At 41.4% G+C, this 24,735-nt stretch overlaps 1 protein-coding gene across 6 annotated transcripts; it reads left to right on the top strand.

Annotated features, from left to right (window-relative positions):
* The first annotated feature begins 629 nt into the window (after nt 1-629).
* On the top strand, nt 630-24,125 carry FAM98A (family with sequence similarity 98 member A). 6 transcript variants are annotated; one of them, XM_083362262.1, is made up of 9 exons: nt 630-740; nt 1,240-1,344; nt 6,102-6,250; nt 6,631-6,765; nt 7,775-7,959; nt 9,225-9,305; nt 15,757-15,873; nt 20,910-21,077; nt 22,356-24,125. In XM_083362262.1, exons 2-9 carry the CDS (start codon nt 1,292-1,294, stop codon nt 23,136-23,138), a joined length of 1,671 nt encoding a protein of 556 aa, XP_083218388.1. In that variant the 5' UTR covers nt 630-740; nt 1,240-1,291; the 3' UTR covers nt 23,139-24,125. The 6 variants fall into 6 exon arrangements, with proteins under 6 accessions (XP_083218388.1, XP_083218387.1, XP_083218390.1 ...); XM_083362261.1 differs by lacking the exon at nt 630-740 and adding an exon at nt 795-847; XM_083362263.1 differs by lacking the exon at nt 630-740 and adding an exon at nt 948-966.
* Nucleotides 24,126-24,735: the final 610 nt, after the last annotated feature.

The raw sequence follows: 24,735 nt of genomic DNA, 5'->3' as shown, positions 1-24,735 counted from the left end.
CTATCAAAAGAGTGGCTAACGTAATAAGTTCAAAACGTCCCACCTAGTGGTAATAAAGAAGCTAAACTGAAATATAACGTCGAGATAGTCCTCTGATCCTGCTGCTAGACCAGGGGTAGGCAACCTCGGCTCTTTTATGACTCATGGACTTCAACTCCCAGAATTCCTGAGTCAGCATAGCTGACTCAGGAATTCTGGGAGTTGAAGTCCATGAGTCATAAAAGAGCCGAGGTTGCCTACCCCTGTGCTAGACGCTTACGTTCACAAAAGTCCTCAATCGCACGAGGGAGCCAAAAGGTGCTTTCGACTCGAAAGGTTCATCGAGCATAACCACCTCCCGTAGGTTACAGAAACACCTGATAGCATGCTGGGATTTGTAGTTTGATCAAGAGAACGGCTGTCGCCTGAAGTACTTTCGTCCCTTTACCCCTCTACGTCATTCTTTCCTTTTTAGGCCTAACGCTTTCCAACGTGGTCTCCTCAGAGATGCAGAAAAAAAAAAAACAGAAAGGGATTCTTTGTATAGCTGTCCTCTGCTATGCCTGCCAGAATAGGCTTAGTGCGCTTCGAAGCCGACCTTTTTTTTTTTTTTTTACCCTCAGAGACAAAGGCGGAATTTTCTCAAACTGACCCGTTCGAATGAAGCGAGAGGGGGAAAAGCCGGCGAGTTTAGAAACACGCAGACCGCAACCTATTTAACCAGGCGTTTGCTTGGGCGACCTTTCGAAGGCGGGTGAGAGGTCAGTCATGCTGGGGGGGGGGGCTTTCCTTGTCTCCGCCCTTTCCCCCCGCCTCCTTCTGACATGCCAACCCAGCAGCATTCGGCGGCGTAGCAGCTGCGCAGGAGGTGGGTGAGGACGCTGGGAGTTTGGGGGTGCAGCTGAGAGAGGGGTGATGGAACCCCCCCTCCGCCCACGCGCCTTTGCAGCGAAGAGGGACAAGGAAGATGTTGTGTTTCTGAATACAGTACTGTATAAATAGCGAGGTTACGAAGTGCTGGGGGGGGGGCGGGCGGGCGGGCGGCGCGGCTTAATTTGGGGTCACCCTAGATGGGAAGGGGAGCAGGAATTTAGTGGGTCTCTCCTAACGCAAGGCGCCTAGAGTTCAGGTGAGGCAGATTCGCCCCTTAATGATTGAAGGGAGGGAAGGAGGGGAGGGAGGAGGAAAACGGCTCGTTCCACTCGGAGTCGGTTAGATTCATTGAATCTTTTTTTTTTCCTTCCTCCCAATCGTTTGCAGGCTCCAGAGTTTAGTTTTTGTTTTCCTTTTGTGTTCATTCTGAAGCCCCAGAATGGAGCTGGAACTCATGGAGAATGACATTTTAGAGTCACTTGAAGACCTTGGGTGAGTATGAGAAAATTATATATATATATATATATATATATATATATATATATATATATATATATATATATATATATATATATGCGGGGAAAAACCCGAATAACCAAAGATCCACATACAAACACCCGCGAAAACCTCAGAAAACAAATATACAAAAAAAGATCCATATATATATATATATATATATATATATATATATATATATATATATATATATATATATATATATATATATGGATCTTTTTTGTTGCTCCGTTTTTTTATGCTCTCTTTGTCTCTTGGGGTGATCACAATGCTTTTCTGAATATGTTCCCTTTCCCATAATAATAATTATAATAACAATAATAATAATAATTGGAAGGGAACTTGGAGGTCCAACCCCCTGCTCAGGCAGGAAACCCTATACCAGGGGTCTTCAAACTTGGCCCTTTTATGACTTGTGGACTTCAACTCCCAGAATTCCTCAGCCAGGCATGCTGTCTGAGGAATTCTGGGAGTTGAAGTCTACAAGTCATAAAAGAGCCAAGTTTGAAGACCCCTGCCCTATACCATTTCAGACCAATGGCTGTCCAGTCTCTTCTTAAAAACTTCCAGTGTTGGAGCATTCGCAACTTCTGCAGGCAGGTGGTTCCACTGATTAATTGTTCTAACTGCAGGAAATTTCTCCTTGGTTCTAGGTTGCTTCTCTCCTTGATTAGTTTCCATCCGTTGCTTCTTGTCCTGCCTTCAGGTCCTTTGGAAAATAGCTTGACTTTCTTCTCCTTTGTGGCAGCCCCTGAGATATTGGAACATTGCTATCATGTCACCCCTAGCCCTTCTCTTCGTTAAACTAGACATACTCAATTTGAACTAAAATCTAGTTTACCTAATGTCTAGTTTAATTTAATTCCTATTACTGTTCCGTTATGCGGGGGGGGGGGGAAATGGGAGATTTGTCAGCTGATCTTCAGTTGACTTTTAACAGGATAAGATTTGTACCATATTAAAATTCATTTCCTTCACTCCAGTTAATGATCTTGGAATACCTGATGGTAACTGAAGTCAAGTAGATTGGAACTAGTCTAGATGAAAGACAACTGGAAACTCCTCCTAAGGAAGGGCAAAATGAGTATATTTATGATGGTGAAGGAGGATCTCAGAATATGTAGTTGCTGCCCAATACAGATAGTTCTCGACTTACGACCACAATTGAGCCAAAATGTATGTTAAGTGAGACAAGAGTTTTGCCCCATTTTACAACATTTCTTACCACAGTTAAGTGAATCACTGAAATTGTTAGTAACCTGGTTGTTAAGAGAATCTGGCTTTCCCATTGACTTTGCTTGTCAGAAGATCATAAAAGGTGATCAAATGATCTCGGGACACTGCAATCATCCTAAATATGAACAAGTTGCCTAGCATCTGAAATTTGTTCACATGGCCATGGGGATGTTGCAAAGGTTGTAACTGTGAAAAATGGTCATAAGCCACTTTATTTAGTGCTGTTGTAACTTTGAAAGGTCACTAAATGAACTGTTGTAAGTTGAGGACTACCTGTGTTATGCCTCATGGGAGAGTAGTGTAGATATGTTTAATCTGTCTAGTATTACAATATTAGAAATCTTTGCAAAGAAAATTCAGAAACTGAAATAACTGGGATTGATTTCTTGTGATCACAGCATCTATGCTTTAGTAATATTTATAGTCAATATTTCTCAAGGCTTTAATTTTAGAATATTGAGAACAGTAGATTGGTGGTCTGTGATGTGAATGCAATACTATTGAGTCCCGTAGAAAATATGATGTGTGCATTTTTCTGCAGAAGGTAGATACTTTAGAACTTGTAAGTAAACAAATATCTATGCAAGATTCAACAAAGTGCAGCGGATTATTATATGCAGGATATTGAGGATGGGCATCTGCAGCATCAGAATGGTAGGCAGAACTAGGTGATTGAAGCTTCACCTCCTATCATGTGCATCCAATGTGTACAATACAAGAAGTTGAAAAGAGTGAGACTTCAATCAGTCACACTCACCAATTTGGAATTGTTGACTCCATGAAAATGCTTCTGAGAGTGAGCTGATGTGAGCAACATGTTGCAAAAATGACCAGATCAGCTTTCCTAGCATAATGTCTTCCAAATGTGTTTATGAGTACTACATCTAAGCAGTAATAAAAATGATGAAGGTTGGGCTGGCAGACTCTTTCAGTGGTGAATAGCAGGAGCTGAACAATCTTATAGTAACTTTTAAAAATGCCACTTAATACTATAGGAGTTAGCATTCACCATATTTGTGAGGCATCCAGTGGAAATCTGTGATGTTCATATAGCCACTACGGTAGGAATTATATATACATAGTAATAATTGAGTTCTCCAAATTTAAAATACAGCATGCTCTGCTAACTATTCAGAACATCTAAAGAAGTCTTATGAGTAGATAAGATATCATGGTTATACCAGTAGTTCTTGCTTGACAGTAATAATTGGGACTGGATTTTCCATTGCTGAACAATGTCATAAAGCATGAGGTTATGAGACTGCACCATGTAGCGACAGCAAATTGTGATTTCTGACTTCCTGCTGGCTTCCTCATTGACTTTGTTGTGGAAGCCAGCAGAGAAGGTTGCAGATTGTGATCTCGTGAGCATAGGATGGTCAGAAATCCAGGCTGGTTGCCAACTACCCAGATCACAATCGTGTGACCGTGGGAGCCCTGCAACAGCTGGAACTTTGAGAACATATTGTAAGTACCACTTGTTAGGTGCAGCCACTGTTCAAATGATCACTGAAGGAGTGGTTGTTAAATGTGCACCATCTGTACTACAACATCACCATCTAGTGATGTTTTATTGCACTTGCATTGTTCCTTTTCTCTGGGAACTGAAAGTTGCATATATGGACCTCTCCTTTAATTTTATCCTCACAGCAACATCCTTATGAAATAAGCTAAGCTGAGAAAATGACAATCTCCCAAACTCTGAGTTATGTTGATGAAAGGAGAGTTGAACTTTGATTGTTGTGATTTTAGTCCAGTACTCTTAATTACACTACAGTGTACTAGTTTTGTTGAAATGATCTTTTTCTAGCTGTTGTAAACTGATACAATCAGCAGTTTTGTATGATCACCAGAGACAAAAAATGCCTAACACTTTTTTAAAGAACCAATGGCCATCTATTTTGCTCTACAAATCTTCAATCATTGTAACTGGAAATAGGAAGTAATGTTATAATCATTGAGAATTGTCACATGTGTTTCAGCTTGGAATCTCAAGAACATATTTTTAAAAATCTGTAGTTAACCTATATAGAGACTTGGCTAAGAGATTACTGTGGATGCGTAAAAAAACCCAGTAATTTGGGTGAGAGATGCTTTTTAAAAAAATATTTTTTGCCTTCCTTAAATTCCAACCTTAAAATTTAATTACATTTTCATTAATAAAATTTCTATGACTTTATATCATATCTTGTTCTTATTTAAGTATTACATAAAACTCTGTATGGAACTTGACAGAATTTAATAAGCACATAAAAAGTATAAACATTTGCTTAAGATTTAGTAATATTTAGTAGCAACTTGAAAAGAGAAATCCATTGTTAACATCTTTTCATTGTGTTGAAATTATTTTCCAGAAGTGTGAGCTTTACAGTACTGCTACCAAAAATAAAAAATAATCCAACGATTGATACATTTCCAAAAATTTATAGAGAATGAATTGTCTATTTTTAAACACTAAAGTACCATCAATAAAATATCCATCACCAATTCTCCCCACATATGACATTGACCACAAATTTGGTATTTTTTCCATTGATTCTCCCATTGTTGCATAGTACAGGTCCTTGATACAAGGAGCTCAAAAAAGAAATAAGGGTAAAACATCATTGGAATGAGGAAAAAAATAAATATACATGTAATAAAACTTTGAATTTCATGGAGATGATACAAGATTTCTAAGCTCATTTATTGGGCAGGAAGTTTCCTTAAAATCAGTAATGATTATTTCTAATTACATGTAGGTTCTCAAGTTATGATCACTTGTTCAGCAACTGTTTAAAATTATAACAGCTCTGAATGAAGGGGACTTAAAGCTGGTCTGCGAAGTCGCAACCATCACAACATCTCCACAATTGCAGTCTGCATGCTTGGTGCCCAGCTTGCAATTATGACATTGTAGTGAGACATGGTAAAGTGATCACTGTTTGCAAATTTCATTGTCTGCTTCCCACAAGCAAATCAATGTGGAAATGGGCAAAGAAAATTGCAAATTGCCCCCATAAGTCTCTCCTGCCGCTTTTTCTCCCGAGGGCTCCCACTATAGAGCATGAGATTGCAGAGGTCTCGTACTCTGTGGCACTCCCGCCCCCACATCTGCTCATGCTCCTTAGCACCCCCACCCACTACCCTGCAGCTTTCACTCTCCCACCTGTGCTTCTCAGTGCCTGCCCACAGCCATCACCTTCTCCTCCCAGCAACACTGGCCCCCAGACCCCCATGCTCCTTACCTTTGACTCCTGCTTTTTCCTGCTTAACAGTCTGCACATCCTGGACTTAGGATGGCAACTGTGACTCCTGGGATTACCTAGCTAAACTATGGAGTCATGTAATGGCATACTTTGTGGCTGCATCCCTAATTACCACAGTCCTGGTCGCAAATGCCGGTGTAATCCAAGGACTTGCCTGTCCTGTAATTTCTCTTGTTATATATACATTCAGTTGAGTATCCTGTGCATCGCACAATGTATTTGAAATAGATTTATTTGTTTGTTTATTAGTTACAAAGGTCCATTGTTGGAAGATGGAGCTCTGGCCCTGGCAGCTTCTGGTGGAGCCACTTCTCCCGAATACACCAAGCTCTGTGCTTGGTTGGTTTCAGAGTTAAGAGTGTTTTGCAAGCTAGAGGAAAATGTACAAGCAACTAACAGTGAGTAATCAGGATCCTAGCATCATTTATACAGTTGTATAATTCTTACTAATCTCGGCATTATGTATCTCCTTTGGTATGAATGTAACGGTTTTTTGTACTTTGTGATAAAATAACTATGGAGGGCTGCAGCTAATAAGAATAATTGCATTTATGTGTTTATATTTATTAAGAATAAGCAAAAAAGGTTAGTTTACTATGGAATCATTCATTTTTCTCTCCTTGTTCTCAGTGCTTTCTAGTTTTTAATTTTATTGGAAAAATTTATTTGTGTTTACAAGGAAAATAATGCAATTTAAACTTCATTAATCAACTTTGACTATTTGTTTGGACATTTAATCAGTGAACCTTTATAACCTAAAAATATCTCTTGTCTTAAGGTCCAAGTGAAGCAGATGAGTTCCAGCTTGAAATTAGTGGGTTACTAGGTGAAATGAACTGTCCTTATACAACACTAACATCAGGAGACGTCACCAAGCGCCTTCTCAATCAAAAAAACTGCCTCCTGCTCCTCAGTAAGTTAAATGAAACTTCAGAAAACAATAAAAAATGAAGAAAATAATTATATAGTAAGTATAGTATTCGTCAAATGGTGGTACTATTAAGCCACTTTTGATTTTTAGAATTACAGAAAGGGATTAATAGTAATTGGAGAGAGACTGAAATTGGATCTACTGAAGCACCAGTTTCAAGTCCTATGGGTATAACAGAATAGTAAATTGAAATTTTTGAATTTTTGTTCAATTAGGAACGGGCAGTGTCCTGCTTGTTAATTGAGCTTGATTCTTGGTTTGTAGACACAATACATTTTCATCAAACTTTTGCTCTTTGTACCATGGGAACCCAGATTTATACCTTGCTGGAAAAGAAATAATTTAACACTGAGCTCTTGTACTATCCTGATTTGTTAGTTGCTCTTATTCATAGGATGGAATAACATCAAAAATATTTGAGTAGCACTGTGCTGTGTCCCAAGTAAATCAGAAGCCTAAAGAATAATTTCTAACCATTGCACAGAATGTAGCCACAGTATTGGTTGTTGAGTCAAAATCAAAATCAGCACATTTTCCCTTGCTTGTTAAGAATAAAATTTGCTGGCAAGATGATCTGCATTGACAGTTAAAAGAAATTCACAGGTGATGTTATGAAACAGAAGGTTCCTCTGTAAGGCTGTTGGTCATTAGATTATAAACTGTTCTTGAATGCACATTTTTATGGCTGGTTTATGAAAAACACATGAAAATAAAATTCCATTTTAGCTAGGCGATCTCCACCTTGTTTAATTTTCCTTAATATCCTGTGAATACCGTGTTCTGACTCAGTAATTAATTTTTCTCTGGTCTCTAGCAGATTTGTTGCTGGCTACAGAGTTACCTTTGGGTCATCCTATTTAAGGCTGTTCTTTGATTTAATCATTTCTCACAATGTAGTTGTGAAATTATATTTTTGGCTTAAAATCAGTACTCCTCTTCGACTTTTGAAAATGATCTCTGCTGTACTGAATGGTAACTTTTCATCTTTCAGCATACCTCGTCTCAGAATTAGAAGCTGCTAGAATGCTGTATGTAAATGCTCCCCCCAAAAAAGCTCAGGAAGGTGCTGGTAGTGAAGTATTTCAGGAATTAAAAGGCATATGCATTGCTTTAGGCATGTCAAAGCCCCCAGCCAACATAACAATGTTCCAGTTCTTCAGTGGAATAGAAAAAAAGGTAAGAATCAAAGGTTGAATATACAGTAACTTTCTAGTGCACAGCTAGTGATTACTATGGCATATTATTCTGGAAAGATAATTAAAATAGGCACAAAGTAAGCCACCTTGGCGGAATGGGAATAGCTACACCCAAGTGTAGCAATACTACAAAAAAAAATCATTACTTTAGAAGGCTCATTTTAACTGGCAGGGATATCAAAAAAAGTTGCTTTAGAGATTATCACAGTTTATGTCCGATTTGGCTTGTAGAACATGGTGTTCAGGTGCTTTGAATAAACTGTTATTTCTTCATAATTATCACCAACATGACAATCTGAAAAAGAAAAATCCCTAGTTTTAAGGCTGTTCAGTTATTTCTTGCTAAGCTAATATGCAGGAGTCTCCCACATTTTTTCTCCAGAGTTACATGAAATGAAGATTTTAAAATATATTATTGATGTAAAAAACAAACATGTGATCCCTTGGTCCCTCTACAACTTCCAAAACCCATGGGAGAGACTTATTTTTATAATGCCAACCAAAAAGGTACAAACATTGAAGTCTTCAGAATCATCCAGTTCGGTACCGATCCATGTGAGAAAATGTTGTAGCTACCATATTAGTATTAATTTTATAATAGAAAATGAATAAAGGTAGTAAACAATTATATTAGGCTCCGTTAGGTGCTCAGCAGATTTCATATTGTACTTAAGATTGCTGGAATAAAGAAGCTATTACCCATTTTTGAATACTATAGGTAAAATCCATTTATTTCGTAGTTCTGTTCTTTGAAAACTTTTCCCTTAAATTTGAATTTTTGCTGTGCTACATAATGTGTTAACGATATTGACATGCTATGGATTTTATATCATTCTTTTATTTTGATTTCATACATTTTATTTTTTTTTAAAACATTGCAACAGATTCCTGTTCTTTTATCAAGACAATTCCTGTATTGTACCATGCAATTGATATAAAAAATATAATGTCTCATGGAATTCTTTAAAATATAATAGCAGTTCCATTTGAAAGCAGAGTGAGAGGGGTAATTCCTCCTCTGTTCCTGCAGCCCACCATTCTTAAAAAAATTTTTTCTGGAAGATTAGGTGATCATATGGAACAACTGTTGGGAGAAGAAAGGTAGATGAAAAGATAAGACATCCTTGAGCACATCTTGTCCTGCCTTATGTTAATTATACGTAGATCTGACAGAGAAATTTGAGTATCTGTATATTTATGCTTTTCGTTTAGATAATCCACTAATACAATTTTATTTTGTTGCAGTTAAAAGAAACATTAGCAAAGGTTCCTTCAAATCACGTAGGAAAACCTTTATTGTCGAAACCATTGGGTCCAGTCCATTGGGTAAGGATTTGATTACAAATCTCACTACTGGTATTTATTTAGTAGCACTTGCCATGCATTTGTATTAAAACAACAAAGCATGTGATATGCTTTTTTTAAAAAATTGAAAATCCATCATGTTATTGTTAGTATTTGTTGAACACTGGGATGTGGAGGAGGTTGGGATATACCTGCTAGTAAGGGTATACTACATGTTATGGAATTTTTCCCAGTATGGCCATTGGAATATTATTTAGCTGCTCTATTGTTTAAATTCTGGTTAACTTCCTAGAATTGTGTACATGTGGGTGGCTATAAAAACTGAAATTATAGAATACATCAGATGATTTTCTGAAAATATTTATGGATATTCTTCATAGGATTGAAAATTGAACTAGAAACTATTCAGATTGTAATGCTTTGCAAAGAAAAGGATAGGAAACAAACATGCTTCAGACTAACACTATTTCATTTGGAACAATAAATGGTTGGTTCAGGGAAATGGGTTAAGTCATTCAAAATAGAAAAAATAAAATTCTGTATCAGAATATAACTATTCTAATTTTGACGATAAGATGAAATTCCAAACATAATTCTAAATTTTAGAGAGAATAATGAAACAAAATACATGTAAGGACATTGATTCTTTGCTGTCCCACATTTTCAAGCCATGTTATGATTATGAATACTTAATACCTCTGAATAAAGGAGAATTGGACATTTTATGTTCCAAGATAATCCTGTCTAAAGACTGTCATTACTAGTGGACTTTGGGAGACATTCAATATGCTAGTTGTTACCTACAAAGCCCTTTACAGCACAGATTACCTGTGTGACTGTAATCTTGAGTTATGTCTGCTTCTCAGGTAAAATCTGACAAGGTTGGCATGCTTTTATTTTTATTTATTTTTATTTTTATTCCATTTATATCCCGCCCTTCTCCGAAGACTCAGGGCGGCTTACAAGCTTAGCAGTAGCCTTCATTCTATGTATATGCCTGCTTATTAGGGCTTTCACACACCCCCAAGCGGCATTATTACAAAGTCAGCTTAATTGCCCCCAACAATCTGGGTCCTCATTTTACCTACCTCGGAAGGATGGAAGGCTGAGTCAACCTTGAGCCTGGTGGGATGCGAACCTGCACTAATTGCAGGCAGCTGGTGTTACTTAAGGAGGCATTAGCCCACTGCTCCACCAAGGCTCTATTGGGTCCTATTACTTAAGCAGTGTTATCTATCGGAACCCAGGAAGCCTGCCTTCTCTGTAGTCACTCCCACCCTTTGGAATACCCTTCCTGAGATTTGACTGGCCCTGTTTGGTAGGTGTTGGAACATCTATTTTCCTTACAGATTGGGTCCGAGATGGTCTGATGTATTGAATGAGTCCCCCCCCCCCAGCACTTGTTTTGAATTATGTTTTTATACTTTGTTTTGTTAGGTAGCTCTTATTGACTTCTTATTGTTCATTGATTATGTATGTGGTTCTGAGTCATATGCCAAGTAGGGCAGCTGGATAAATTGATCAAAACCAAAATTTTACGATATAATGTCATAATCACATTTATTTAATGTTGCCTTAGATGAAGTAGCATTGAAAATTGCCTTAGTAAGATCACACTTAGAATACTGCATCCAGTTTTGGTCATCATATTATAAAAAGATGCTGAGACTGTGGAAAGAATGCCGCAAAGAGGAACAAAGATGATTAGGAGGCTGGAGGCCAAAACATATGAAAAACAGTTGCAGGAACTGGGTATTCTAGTCTAGTAAAAAGAAGGACATTATAGCAGTGTTCCAATATTTGAGGGGCTACCACAAAGGGGCTGCCACAAAGAAGAGGGGGTCAACCTATTTTCCAAAGCATCAAAGGCAAGACAAAGAATGGATGGAAACTAATCCAAGGAGAGAAGCAATCTAGAACTAAGGAGAAATTTCCTAACAGTGAGAACAATCACTGGAGGATTAAGAAGAGACTGGACAACTGCTTGCCTGGAATGGTATAGGGCAGTGATGGCGAACTCAGGGCCCTCTCTGTGGGCATGTGCACTGTCGCCCCAGAGTTTGCCAGAGTAGCGAGCAAGTGGCGTTTGGAAGCATTTGGAAGCAACGGGGCACTGAGTGAGCAAGCGAGCGAGCAAGCAGTGTTTGGAAGCATTTTGAAGTGACGGGGCAGTAAGTGAATGAGTGAGTGAACAAGCAGCATTTGGAGGCATTTGGAAGCAACGGGGCAGTAAGTGAGCGAGTGAGCGAGCAAGTGGCATTTGGAAGCTACAGGGCAGTGAGTGAGCAAGTGGCGTTTGGAAGCGATGGGGCACTGAGCAAGTGAGCGAGCGAGCAAGTGGCATTTGGAAGTGACTGAGCACTGAGCAAGCGAGCAAGTGGTGTTTGGAAGTGTTTGGAAGCGATGGGGTACTGAGTAAGTGAGAGAGCAAGTGGCATTTGGAAGCGTTTGGAAGCAACAGGGCACTGAGGGAGCAAGCAAGTGGCGTTTGGAAGCATTTGGAAGCTACAGGGCAGTGAGTGAGCGAGCGAGCAAATGGCATTTGGAAGTGTTTGGAAGAGGCGGGGCACTGATGGAGTGAGCAAGCAGTGCTTGGAAGTGTTTGCAAGTGATGGGGCACTGAGTGAGTGAACGAATGAGCAAGCAGCGTCTGGAAGCGACGGGGCAATGAGTGAGCGAGCGAGCATGAGGCGTTTGGAAGCGATGGGGCATTAGTGAGCGAGCGAGGAAGTGTGGAAGCTACAGGGCAGTGAGCAAGTGGCATTTGGAAGCGTTTGGAAACGACGGGGCACTGAGTGAGCGGGGCACTGAGTGAGCAAGCAAGCAAGCGGCATTTGGAAGCATTGGAAGCTACAAGGCAGTGAGTGAGCAAGTGGCCTTTGGAAGCTATGGGGCAGTGAGCGAACGAGTGAGCAAGTGGTGTTTGGAAGAGATGGAGGAGTGAGTGGGGGAGAGACTGGGCGAGAAGTCTTTGAAAGAGACAGGGGAGTGAGTGAGAGCGAGTGGAGGCTTTTGCGAGCTGAGTGAGTGAGGTGGCTTTTGCAAGTCAAGGGGGAGAGAAAAAGGGAAAAGTGAGGGGGAGAAGGGAAAAAGAAAAGACATTGACTTTTTAAATTTTATGTTTTCGTAGATTCCAAGTCTTGAACACCCAAAAATGAGTACAGCAAAAAAAGCAAAAACAGATAGTGAAAGATCATTCCAAGAGGCCTGGACAGAGTCATTTGGAGTGATTGAACGCAATAGGAAAGTGTTATGTATTCTATGTAATGAAAGTGTTGTGTGTTGCACATCAGGTGTCAGACGGCACTTTGACACCAACCACAAAAGTGTTGCTAAAATTGGTGAAACTGAAAAAAGGAGTTTATTGAAGGGAAATTAAGGAAATATCATTCCTGGAATCTTAGTTTTTGCAACTATCTTTCTAGAACAAATTATCTGACAGCTGCCAGTTTTCAAATTTCACTGTGCATAGCAAAACATGGTGAGCCCCTCTCTGATGGGGATATTATCAAAACGGCCATGTTGTCTGGGAGTAATTCCCTTTTTCATGGTTTCCCAAACAAGGATAAAATTATTCAACGCATCTCTGAGATGCCACTTAGAGTCCAGTGCACAGCAAATGATGTTAGTCAGCAGCTCACCACTGACTGGCAGCCTGTTACTCCATGTGCTTGGATGAAAGCACAGATATAAATAATCATGCAAGGCTAGCAGTAATTTTGCGTTATGCTGTTGGTGACATGAGAGAAGAGCTGGTGAAACTTATGTCTTTGCCTGAAAGAACACAAGGGATAGATATCTACAATGCTGTGATGGAGGCTTTTTTGTCACAAGACATAAGACCAGAAAAAGTGGTTTCAATTACTAGTGAAGGGGCACCTTCTATGGTGGGGGCAACATCTGCTTTCATATAGTTCTTTGTTAAAGAAACAAAACATCAAGTCATTCAGTTCCATTGTACTATATGTCAAGAAGCAAAGATGTCATAAAAATGGTGAATTACATCATGGCTCATGCTCTGAATTTTCAACCATTTCAAGCACTTCTTAAGGAGGTTCACGCACAGTCTAATTGTTTACTTATGTACAATAATGTCTGGTGGCTGAGCAGAGGACGAGTCCTGGAGAGATTTGTAGCCTGCTTGGATGAAATTAGGCTGTTTATGAATGAAAAAGGGCAGGAATATCCACATCTCACTGATATGGCCTGGCTTACCAACCTCATGTTATTTACAGATTTTACACTACACTTCAGTGTACTGAACAAACAACTACAAGATGTAGGGAAAACAGCAGAAAGGATGTTTTGAGATATCAAAACATTTGAGAGAAAACTGCATGTTTTTAAAAGAGACCTTGAAAGTGGGCAGCTGAAATATTTTCCAAATCTAAAAATACATTTAGAGAATTCTACAACATTTGCAGACAATCATACAAGCCATCAGAAAATCTACAAGGAATTTTCTAGCATTGTAGCAGCTGCAAAGGTGAATTTTAGTAACAGATTTTTATAGTTCCATAAGATAGAGACAACCCTGTGTTTTCTTACTTCTCCAGATAAAGCCAAATTTGAAGAACTTGATCTTTCCTGCTTACACTGGTTACATTTAGGAAATCTGGAAATGGAGCTATTGGAATTTCAAGAAAGCTCTATCTGGAAAAATAAATTCTATGACCTGCGTGAAACACTTGCGAAGATAGAAGGGATGATAAAGCACAGCACAGTTAGTTCTGAAAATGAAATTCTTAAAGTGTGGAATTCTCTGCCAAATAATTTTAAGTCAATGAAAGCACTTAAGATTGCTTTCCTTACTTTGTTTGGATCATCTTATGCTTGTGAGCAGCTGTTTTCAGCTTTGAATTATATCAAATCTGACACCAGAAACAGACTAACCGATGACCTGAGTGCTGCATGTGTTGATCTCAAACTTACAAAGTATGAGCCAAGGTTAGACAAATTATCAGCATGCATACAACAGCAAAAATCACATTAATTGTTCAAAAGCATGCCATATGCAAACTTTTACCTTTCAATAAAAAGTTGCTTGTATCATTGAAAGCTCTGTTATTGTGTTTTTCTTTTAAGACAAAAGATGTTAATGTATGAGTTGTTTTTTTTTCTAATCTAAAACCTCAGTATTCAGGTTAAATTGCCGTGTTGGCACTTTGCAATAAATAAATGGGTTTTGGTTGCAGTTTGGGCATTCGGTCTTTAAAAGGTTTGCCATCACTGGTATAGGGTCTCCTCCTTGAACAGGGTTGGACTAGAAGACCTCCAAGATCCTTTCCAACTCAGTTATTCTGAAAATGCAAGTGTAAAGCAGATAGAACATTTCTAATGGAAAGTTTAATCTAGTCATTGAAATTTGCTGGAAATCATTTTAAGGGATACTAACAATGATAAACTTTTATTTCTATGTTGCTATGAAACCGGGAACTTTTCCTGAGTGCCATGACATTGCAATTTAAGTTAAGTAGGGAATTTTAAGCGCTATCGAGAAGCAAGACATATTTAAATTAAAAATTTAAAAGGTAAACTGAGGCATTCTAATGTAGCTGTTTTACCCTGCTGATTTTCAGTCAGCTGTTCAACTATTGTCAGCTGTTCAATGAGTAGTAGCAATTGCAATTATGTTAAATGAATTTAGTATAGTTCTCCAGAGGATCAGTCCCACTGTGTTTTCCATAATAATAAATTGAATCAAACATCAGACTAAATTCAGTTCCTGGCAGTTCTTGATATTTTTATAAGGTGCATTATTATTCAAATAATTTTTACATTTTTTTTGTAAAACACATTACAAAATAAGCTAAATGTTAAAAAAAATAGAGCTTAGAAAAATAATACTGATTGTTGTTTGATTTTAAAAACATAGTTTAGAAAAGGGGTATCCAAACTTTAAGACTTACGGATTTCAACTCCCAGAATTCCCCAACCAGTTCACAACTCTTAATTGCCAAGGTTGGGCACCCCTGGTTTAGAACCTCTAGAGGTTCTCCAGAGTTTGTGTCCTAGTGACTCTGATTCTGTTCATTGTCTATCAAAGAAAAATATGAATTGTAACAGAGAGAGAGAGAATCTGTTTCATTAAACGCTACTTCCAAAGTAATAATCTTGGCTTCCTGTATGTTATTTCTTAAGCCTGGGTGTGTGTTGGAATCATGTTCTATTTCCATTTCAGCTTTCCTAGGTGTCTCCTTGTGGATAAACCAGATTTTGAATCCGGTTTTCTAAAGCACAGTTTAATATTATTTTTCTAATCAGGATTTTATATAGGGTAGCCTTGTTATAATTATTATTGAATTACAGTTCCTCCCATATGCAAAATAGGGGATTTTAATTAGAACTGGGTGAGTGCACTTGATACTTTTGCCTGAGTGATCCAATATATTTGTTTGAGATGACATTTGAACTGAATCCTGTAATAAAAGGTTTGGAGAGATTTGACCATATGTGTGAATTTTCATTTCAGGAAAAAATCGAAGCTATTAATCAAGCCATAGCCAATGAATATGAGGTTCGGAGAAAATTGTTAGTAAAACGTCTGGATGTAACTGTGCAGTCGTTTGGCTGGTCAGATCGAGCAAAGGTATAGTTTGCTTTCTCTAACCAATTTTTTAAAAATGTATTATCTGCCTGTAGTTAGATAACTGTCTTTTGTGGTTAACCCCTTCCAGTCAGGATTCAGGCCTGGTTATGGGACGGAAATGGCATTGGTCTTGCTTGCCGATGATCTCTGGCGAGAGTGAGATAGGGCTAGTGCAACCATCCTTGCTCTCCTTGACCTCTCGGTGGCTTTTAATACCATCGACCGTGATGGTATCTTTTTGGGTCGGTTGCGCGGGGTAGGGTTGGGTGGCCCAGTTCTGTGCTGGTTTGTCTCCTTTCTTCGTGGCTGGTCCCAATTGGTATTGATAGGGAGTTGAGGGGTCCAGCCCTTTGCTGCTATTTTGCCGCTATTTTCTCTGCCAGTTGGCTTTGGGCGAACAGCACAGTGGCTGATCGAGTACCAACAGATCCCACCTCCTCCCATTCTTCCCCGCCCTCCCCACGTGATCTTAGATTTTAATGTTTGATTTTAGAGATAGACATATTTTTATGACTGTAAGCTACCCAGAATTACCCTATGGTAAGATGGGCAGCCAATAAATTTTATAAATATAATTAATTAATTAATTAATTAATTAATTAATGGGAAGAGAAATGGCTAACCTTTTAAATAAACTAGTCATTTTTGGCACTAATAGTAAAGTATGAGTTTAACAAATGTTACAGAGTAGAGTCCTCCAATTATTGCGGAGAAAATACATACACTGTGCTCTCTTTTGGCTGCATCTTCAGATTACCGTGCTTTGCAGCATTTGCAGCATTTTGCTCTTCTAGTAGAAGGATCTATGAACAGCATCCATTTACAAGCCTCTTCTACTAATGACAGTAGAACCCCGTGCCTTTTTCTTCCCTTTCCCTGTGAATAGGAGAAGAAAAGCAGAGAGTGAAAGGTACTATTTGGAGTAGTAAAAAGTGGGGAAAGCAAGTGGAAAGACAGGAAGAGGGAGAGAAGGGACAGAGGGAAATGCAGTAGCAGGACAGAGGAAAGTCTGGGGTGACGGGCTATCCTCAACCCTCCTTCCATTCCACTTCTTATTTTTTTTACTATATTTGGAAGGCACCAATTCGAAAAGGACATGTTGAAACTGATACTTGTTTTCTGTTCTGGTCCTTTCCCTAGTCCTACCTATAGAGTTTAAGAGTTTGAGCTAGGACAGGGGTAGGCAACCTCGGCTCTTTTATGACTCATGGACTTCAACTCCCAGAATTCCTGAGCCAGCTTGGCTGGCTCAGGAATTCTGGGAGTTGAAGTCCATGAGTCATAAAAGAGCCGAGGTTGCCTACCCCTGAGCTAGGAGCTCTTGCATACCATTGAGCTATGGCTGTTCCATTTTCTTGTCCAATTTTTAACTTCCCTTTCTTCTGCTTGTATCCCATTCATTGTAGAACTCTTTCTCCTGAATTCCTTATTCTTGTGGAAAATCCATGTATTCAGCATAAAATAATTATTGATGTGCTATAGATTCAATTTTAAGCCATATGCACAGAAGCACTTCCGTAAATGGCCCCTCAAAGCCTTAGACTAGGCATGTCCAGCCCATCAGTTGCATGCAGTCCTGGACAGTTAGTAATGCAATTGTAAGCTTTTTAACATTATTATGTGATTTATATACGTTAATTATATATTTTATATGTGGCCCAAGACAATTCCTCTTCACTCAGTGTGGCCTAGGCCACAGGTCTGCAACCCACGGCTCCGGAGCTGCATGCGGCTCTTTCAACCGTCTCCTGTCATGTGCAATCAAAAAAAATAAAGTGGGACTAAAAAAGTTCAACCAATCAATTCAAATATGCAGGGTAGGTGCATATCTCGCCTTGGCTCCACTCTTCAGTCAAACCCTGTTCTGTGCATGCGCGCATGTACGCAAATGCGCACACGTTTTTTGCGGCTCCCAGTTTTTCCTTTTGTGAGGGAACCGGTTCCGAGTGGCTCTTTCACTGTTTCAGGTTGCTGACCCCTGGCCTAGGCAAACTAAAAGATTGGACACCCATGCCTTAGACCATCAGACCATCAAATAAAGTCCATATCATCTGACATGTTCTTTGAATGTTTTTCACGGATATAGATCTGGAACTGAAAGGTCAAGCAGCTATAGTTAAGTAGGGTATAAGGTATGGAAAGTTGGAGGAGAAAGGACAAGAACATTTATTTATGTCTACGTCTTTAGAATCTTATGCTTCTTTATTTGCTGTGGGATAGTTTTTTGCAAGACAGATTTTTCATAGCTTTTAGTGAATATACCTCTGCTAAAAGCAGGGATGTAGGAACTACTAGTTGTCATGGAAATGAGATTTTAAACTAAAATGGCTATCAAGAGCTATTGACAAAAGTGGGGGGAATTCTATTCCAAATTTAAAATACTTGTTTGTACAGTGTCCCAACAAGGAGGTAGGGTAAGTCTTACTTTAGCCTTATCTGATTGAATGTATTAATTCAGGGGTGTCCAAACTTTTTTCAAAGAGGGCCAGATTGGATGAAGTGAACATGCTGGAGGGCCGAACATTTTTCCGAACATTCTTTGAACAATTACAATTAAATGCAAATGAATTATTTTATGCCAAGTTAATTGCAAATGGCATACTTTTCATTTTATAACATAACATCAACTGACAGCTGAGTTTTCACAATGTATTTTAAATAAATTTAAAACTTACTGTGTGAGCTGTTACCAGAGAGTCTGACCTTGTCAAACTTACTTTGACAAGGTCAGACTCTCTGGTAACAGCTCACACACTTCCACCACTTCACAAATTCTGCTAGGCCAGGGCCCTACCTACCCCTGTCCAGCTCCCCACATCCCAGCCCATAAAATGGCTGTGAAACACAGAATGCGCGCACGTGCACACACACACACACACACACACACACACACACACGCCCTTCCCTGGACGTCGCCTTCGCCCAGGGGAGCCAGAGGGCTTCGAAGCCGGGGCAGCTCTGGCGGCAAAGAAGGCGCGCCCTCGCTGCACCGGCACAGACGCCGCGCCAAGCCCGCGGCGGGGGGAGGAGCGTGGCGGTTCAGCCAGACAGGAAAAGGTGCGGGAAGCGGCCGCCGCCTGGTAACGGCGCCCGGGCTCACAACGTGGAGGCGGCGAGCAAGCACGCGCTCAGGGCGAGGCGGCCGCGGTCCGGTGAGGGAAGACCGCCGAGGGAGTGGCTGGCTGGGCTGCGCTGCTGCCAAGCGAAGCTCAGCCCGGGTGCCCACTCTGCTCTGCCTGGCGCCAGCTCAGAGACTCCGCCCGTCAGGCCCTTCTCCCGCTCAGCCAGGCCAGGCGCGCACCGTCAGCCTCGCTGCACCGGCACAGATGCTGCGCCAAGCCCGGGGTTGGGGGGGGAGGAGCGCGGCGGTTCGGCCAGGCAGCCGGCCCTTCAACCCACCGGAGGAGTGGCAGATCGGCGCAGCCGGAGTCGGGAAAGCCACTAGAAGGGGGAGGGGAGTCACCTCTCCCCGCCGGGGGGTCGCCCAGCCCGTCCCGGGAGGCTGACATTTCTGCAGCCGAAAAAGTCGTCTCGGATTCCATGGCGGAAGGTCACCCCCGGGACTCCAGCGCCAGGCAGGGCTGAGAGGGGGAGGGGGGAGAAAGGGAGGGAAGGAGACAGGGAGGAGAAAGGATGAATGGGGGGAGGGAGGGAAGGAGAAAGAGAGAAGGAAGGAAGGAAGAAGAGAGAATGGAGGCAGGAGAGAGGAAGAAGAAAGAGAGAGAGAGAGAGAGAGAAAGAAAGAAAGAAAGAGAAAGAAAGAAAGAAAGAAAGAAAGAAAGAAATCAGAGGCTTGGACAGACCCCGCTCCAGGCTCCGGGGCCGCCGCCACGGAATGCCCAGCCTCGGGGGGGAGTCTTCTGCAGGTGCGTCCTGGCCCCCTCCCCTCCCTCCCTCCCGCGGCCCATCCCCAAGGCGGCGCCCGCGGGTCCCCGGACTCACAGCACGCAGAGGGCGAAGGCGCCGGCCACGCTCTCGCTGTCGCGCACCAGGAAGCTGCCGGCCCGCCCGGCCCACACCAGCAGCTCCTCGGCCGCCGCCCGGCTCAGGTCCTTGTGGTACCAGAGCGGCCAGTCCGGCACCGCCGGAGCCCCCGGGCCCGGGAGCCCCAGTGCCGCGGGAGCCGCCGCCATGGGCAGCCGCGGCGCGCAGGGAAGGTGCTCAGTGGGACGGGCGGGCAGGCCGAGACCCCTGCCGGCCGCCCCCGCCTTGCCCACAGCGCCGCATGGCCCGACCGGAGACCCCCGGCCGCTCAGGGCATGCCCGGCCCAGCGGCTCCTCCTCTGGGCTGCGCTCTGGCCGGGATGAGGGCGCGATCCACTCTCTGCGCGCTTCCCCTGCGCACTGGAGCCGCCCCGGGCCCTGAGCAGGCCTGGCGGAGGAGGAGGAGGAGGCGGAGGAAGCCGCGTGGAGCCCCGGAGCCTGGCTGGCGGGGTGGGGGCGGCAGCTGGGCCGGCCTGCGCTTCCTGGGGCGGCCCCTCGGCGGGGGAGGTGGGAGCAGCTCCCGAAGGGGCGGCCCTCAATCAGAAGGGAGGGCCGTGGGAGGGCCGCATTTACATACAGCAGGGAGGGCTGTTGAGGGCCGTATTAAACCGCCCCGCGGGCCGCAAATGGCCCGCGGGCCGGACTTTGGACATGCCTGTATTAATTGAATGTGGTTTGATAGAATTCTAGTTCAACATATCTAAAAGCACCAGGTAGGAGATGGCTTTGTTAAACAATGTATACCTTACACATCGTTGTTTACACTGTTCACATAATATATAACAGAACACTACTAAGTATGGTTGGTGAAACAAAGAAGAAATAGGGAAGGTTTCAGCATCAGATAACCCAATGTGGCCAGAAAGATTTCATTTTATACTACTTCATGAGTAAATACAGCCATTGTTATGAAAACCTTCCACATGTTGTTTCAACATATGCCTACATGCTTAATAATTATTTAACTGAATGTTTTATACAATTGACTCCCTTCACTTTCTCTCTCTCTCTCTCTCTCTCTCTTCCCCTCCCTCCCTCCCTCTCTGTAATAGAGCCAAACAGAGAAATTGGCTAAAGTCTATCAGCCAAAGCGTGCCATCTTATCTTCTAAATGTGCTATATCTGTTGCACACCTCTTGGCAGCTCGACAAGATTTATCAAAGATAATGAGGACTAGCAGTGGCTCTATCAGAGAAAAGACTGCGTGTGCCATTAATAAGGTATCTGGGTTGTTCTGATGATGTTTTTTAATTTGTACATATCTGTGTTTGTTAAGGAATTGAATTGGGAAAAATGTATTTGTGCAAAATTTCAATCTTTTCTGTGCATATATGCACATTAAGCTTCCATCTTTTACCTAATTCCTTTGCCAAAATCCTTCCTTCCTTCCTTCCTTCCTTCCTTCCTTCCTTCCTTCCTTCCTTCCTTCCTTCCTTCCTTCCTTCCTTCCTTCCTTCCTTCCTTCTCTGAGCTGGAAACGACCGGTCCTTAAGGGCAATTTAGTTACTTGGTTTATATTTTGATACTTGCTTGTAAAAGCAAGGTTTGAGTTTGTAAGCAAAACAATCATGCTTGTACTGATGTACCGGCTAGCAAGCTACTTCATAAAAAAGTAATGTAATGCTTTATTACAGATGTAGTCAGGGATGTAAAGATGCTTGCAGTAAATCATCTGTAAGAGATACTCTAGATTACATCTGACATTAGAAAGGAATGAATGCCAGGTTTGTTCCACTGAAGGATTTATTTGATACCTTTGGAAGATGTATATATAACCCAGTCTATTTTTATACTATATCGATCAGTTTAAGGCTATTTTTTTCTTCAGATATAAAAAACCCCATATTGAATATTATTTAGAGTTTCAGATTTAGAACTTTGTATAACAAAATCTGTTTGACTTGAGCTGTATTGTAAATCCATGATTGTGATTATGGTATTCTTTAAATCTCAATTTTCCCCCAAACTAATTACTGTTCCGTGCAACCACATGGTGGCTTGACAGTTTGGTTGGATTGTTTGAAGAGAGTCACAATGTGGCCAAGCCAAAATTGGAATGTTTTTGGTTTTCAGCCAAGACGAAATCTGGAAAGACATTATAGGGTGTTCATAGAGTGAGTAGAGCAAGACTGATGAACCTCTCCTCTCCTCTCCTCCATGCCTATATCCTAACAGACCTGATGATATTCCCAGTTTGTACCTTTCCTTGTCTCCCCTTTACTCTGCTGCACTTTAATTGAAGCGTAGTGTGTTTGGAACAGTCTGATTATAGAATATTTTCCACACCTGTAAATGCTTCTAATGTTTATCTTTGGAAGCTTCTGTTCCCTCGTTAAATCATCATTGTGTATTTTCATTGTAGCTTATGATGTTTTTGTTTCCTTCCATGGACTCAAATTTATACAGGTTTTTTTTTAAAAAAACAAACAAACACAAAATGATATATTGACATATTTTTGCATTTACTTTTCCACCATGTTGGTTTTGTTTCCTTTTAGGTGCTTATGGGCCGAGTGCCTGACAGAGGTGGGAGACCCAATGAAATTGAGCCACCTCCACCTGAGATGCCACCATGGCAGAAAAGGCAAGATGGTCCTCAGCAGCAAAGTGGTGGAGGCAGAGGCGGAAGAGGTGGCTATGAGTCATCATATGGAGGACGTGGAGGCTATGAACAAGGGAGTCATGACCGAGGAGGCCGAGGCGGATATGACCAAGGAGGTTATGAAAGAGGAAGTCGAGGAGGGTATGACTCATCATACAGCAACCGAGGAAGTCATGAACACGGGGGTCATGAACGAGGCCGTGGACGTGGTGGCTATGACCATGGTGGCAGAGGGGGAGGAAGAGGAGGCAAACCTCAAGGTGGCTGGACCGATGGTGGAGGAAGTGGCTATCAAGATCTCTATAGGGATAATAATTACAGAGATTCAGGATTTCAAACTGGTGGCTACCATGGTGGTGGCAGTGGAGGTGGCTACCAAGGAGGTGGATATGGTGGTTACCAATCATCATATTCAGGAAGTGGATATCAAGGTGGAAGTGGCACTTATCAACAAGACAACAGATATCAAGATGGGCACACCAGTGATCGAGGTGGAGGTCGTGGAGGAGGGCGAGGTGGTCGTGGAGGCCGTGGCAACCGTGGTGGGCAAGGAGGTGGCTGGGGAGGAAGAGGTGCACAAAACATTAATCAGGGGGGGCAGTTTGAGCAGCATTTCCAGCAAGGGGGATATCAGTACAATCAATCTGGATTTGGACAAGGAAGACACTTCACAAGCTGAGGCTATAAAAGTTTCTCAATTGGCAGAGCTCATGTAATAGTAGTCTGCTTATTTTTTCTTTTTGACTTAATACCGGTCGACACATCAGGCTGACTTTTCAAACTATTTGTGCTTTTGAGCATACGTGAAAATATGGATACACTGCCCAAGTCTAAGTGCAGTTTTCTTCTCCAGGACTCAGAACTTTAATAGAGCAGCCGAGGTTCTATATCTTACAGTAAACTGGAGATTCAGAATGCATGTGTGTTCATGCAAGTAATATGAGAACCAGTATGCCTATCTTTTTACATGGACTTGTTTTTCCCATGTAAATCCTTCTCTTATTTATATACCATATTGGATTGCTGACTTCAGATCTATACTGTTACGCTGCACATATGTGTAGTTAGCTGTGCATAAGTCCAGTTAAGTCAGATGGATTTAAGCATTTTAACTATGCAAAGAATTGCAGCCTTCTTTGCTAGGTTCTGGATTTATTATATGAGCTCTACTGCTGGTAACTTGTTCAAGTAGCCTTATTGCTGCGACTGAAAACACACGTGAAATCAACTGTCCTGACACTCATGCCATGCAAAATCATAGTTAGTCAAGCTAAGTTGTAAAGAGAGACTAGAAATAGCCCCATGCTTCCCCATAAGTCCACCTTGCTCTCATCGATTACAAAACAGTTGCCCCCCACCCCACCCCCGATCAGCCTAACTTTTACTTGAAACTAGCTAGCAGTAATGGCAGCCTGGAACCATTTTTTATGCACTAATTAAAACCACTCAACCTAAAATGCAGAATGGTTTCCTCTTGTCGTTTTAACTCAAGTTGAAATGCCTTTCTGCTCAGTTTGTTACATTTTTCTTCACTAAGAGTTGCATTAGTGCGCCTTGCCTTTATTTTTTGGGTTTATTTGCAAATAGAAATATTGTCAAGCTGTGAAAGAAAATGGCTGAAGGTGTGCTCTTGTAAAAAGTGAGCAATAAAAAATATCTGTTCTCCCTTTGGTTTATTGGTCCTTAACATTACAAAAATAGTTTTGTTTCTTTAGCATGAGGTGGAAGAAGCGTCTTCAAGTTGAAAGCATGCTTTTAAGACTGTAAAAAATGATTGGATTGGTGGGCAGAGTTCTGCAGTAAACTGGAGATGAAAACAAAATGTATCTATCAAGGAGAAGCACTCCCTTCAATCAGGAACTGATTGTGCTTTATCACTTCTGGCAGAGCAATTTTAGAAAGCTCTGAGGATGGGAATGGCAGAAGAAACACATTTAACCCACTCTTAAATAACATTGGTTCAATTTACAGGGCCACCAACTAATTTTTCATCCAGGTTTGTATTGCAGTCTTTGATTCATCAAACCCATTTGTTCCAGTTTGTAGTTACCAAGTAGGCACAGTTTGAAGTCAGTGTGCTAAAACTGTATTGAGAATTCTGGTCACCAGGTTCTGAAAATAAGATATTTATAGCTCAGTAAAAATAGTTCCTAAACGCTCTGATATTTGCAGCATAAAACAGTTCACGGTTTTAAAAATCTCCACTAGGTGTTGCTCCTGGTTCAAAACTAAAAATATTTAATTCTTGTTAATCACTGGATTAGAAATCTATATAT

The sequence above is a fragment of the Vipera ursinii genome, assembly GCF_947247035.1.
Source record: "Vipera ursinii genome assembly, chromosome: 1".
Taxonomy (NCBI): Eukaryota; Metazoa; Chordata; class Lepidosauria; order Squamata; family Viperidae; genus Vipera; species Vipera ursinii.
Note: the sequence above shows the minus strand (reverse complement) of the source record. Positions and strands in the feature narration are given on the sequence as shown.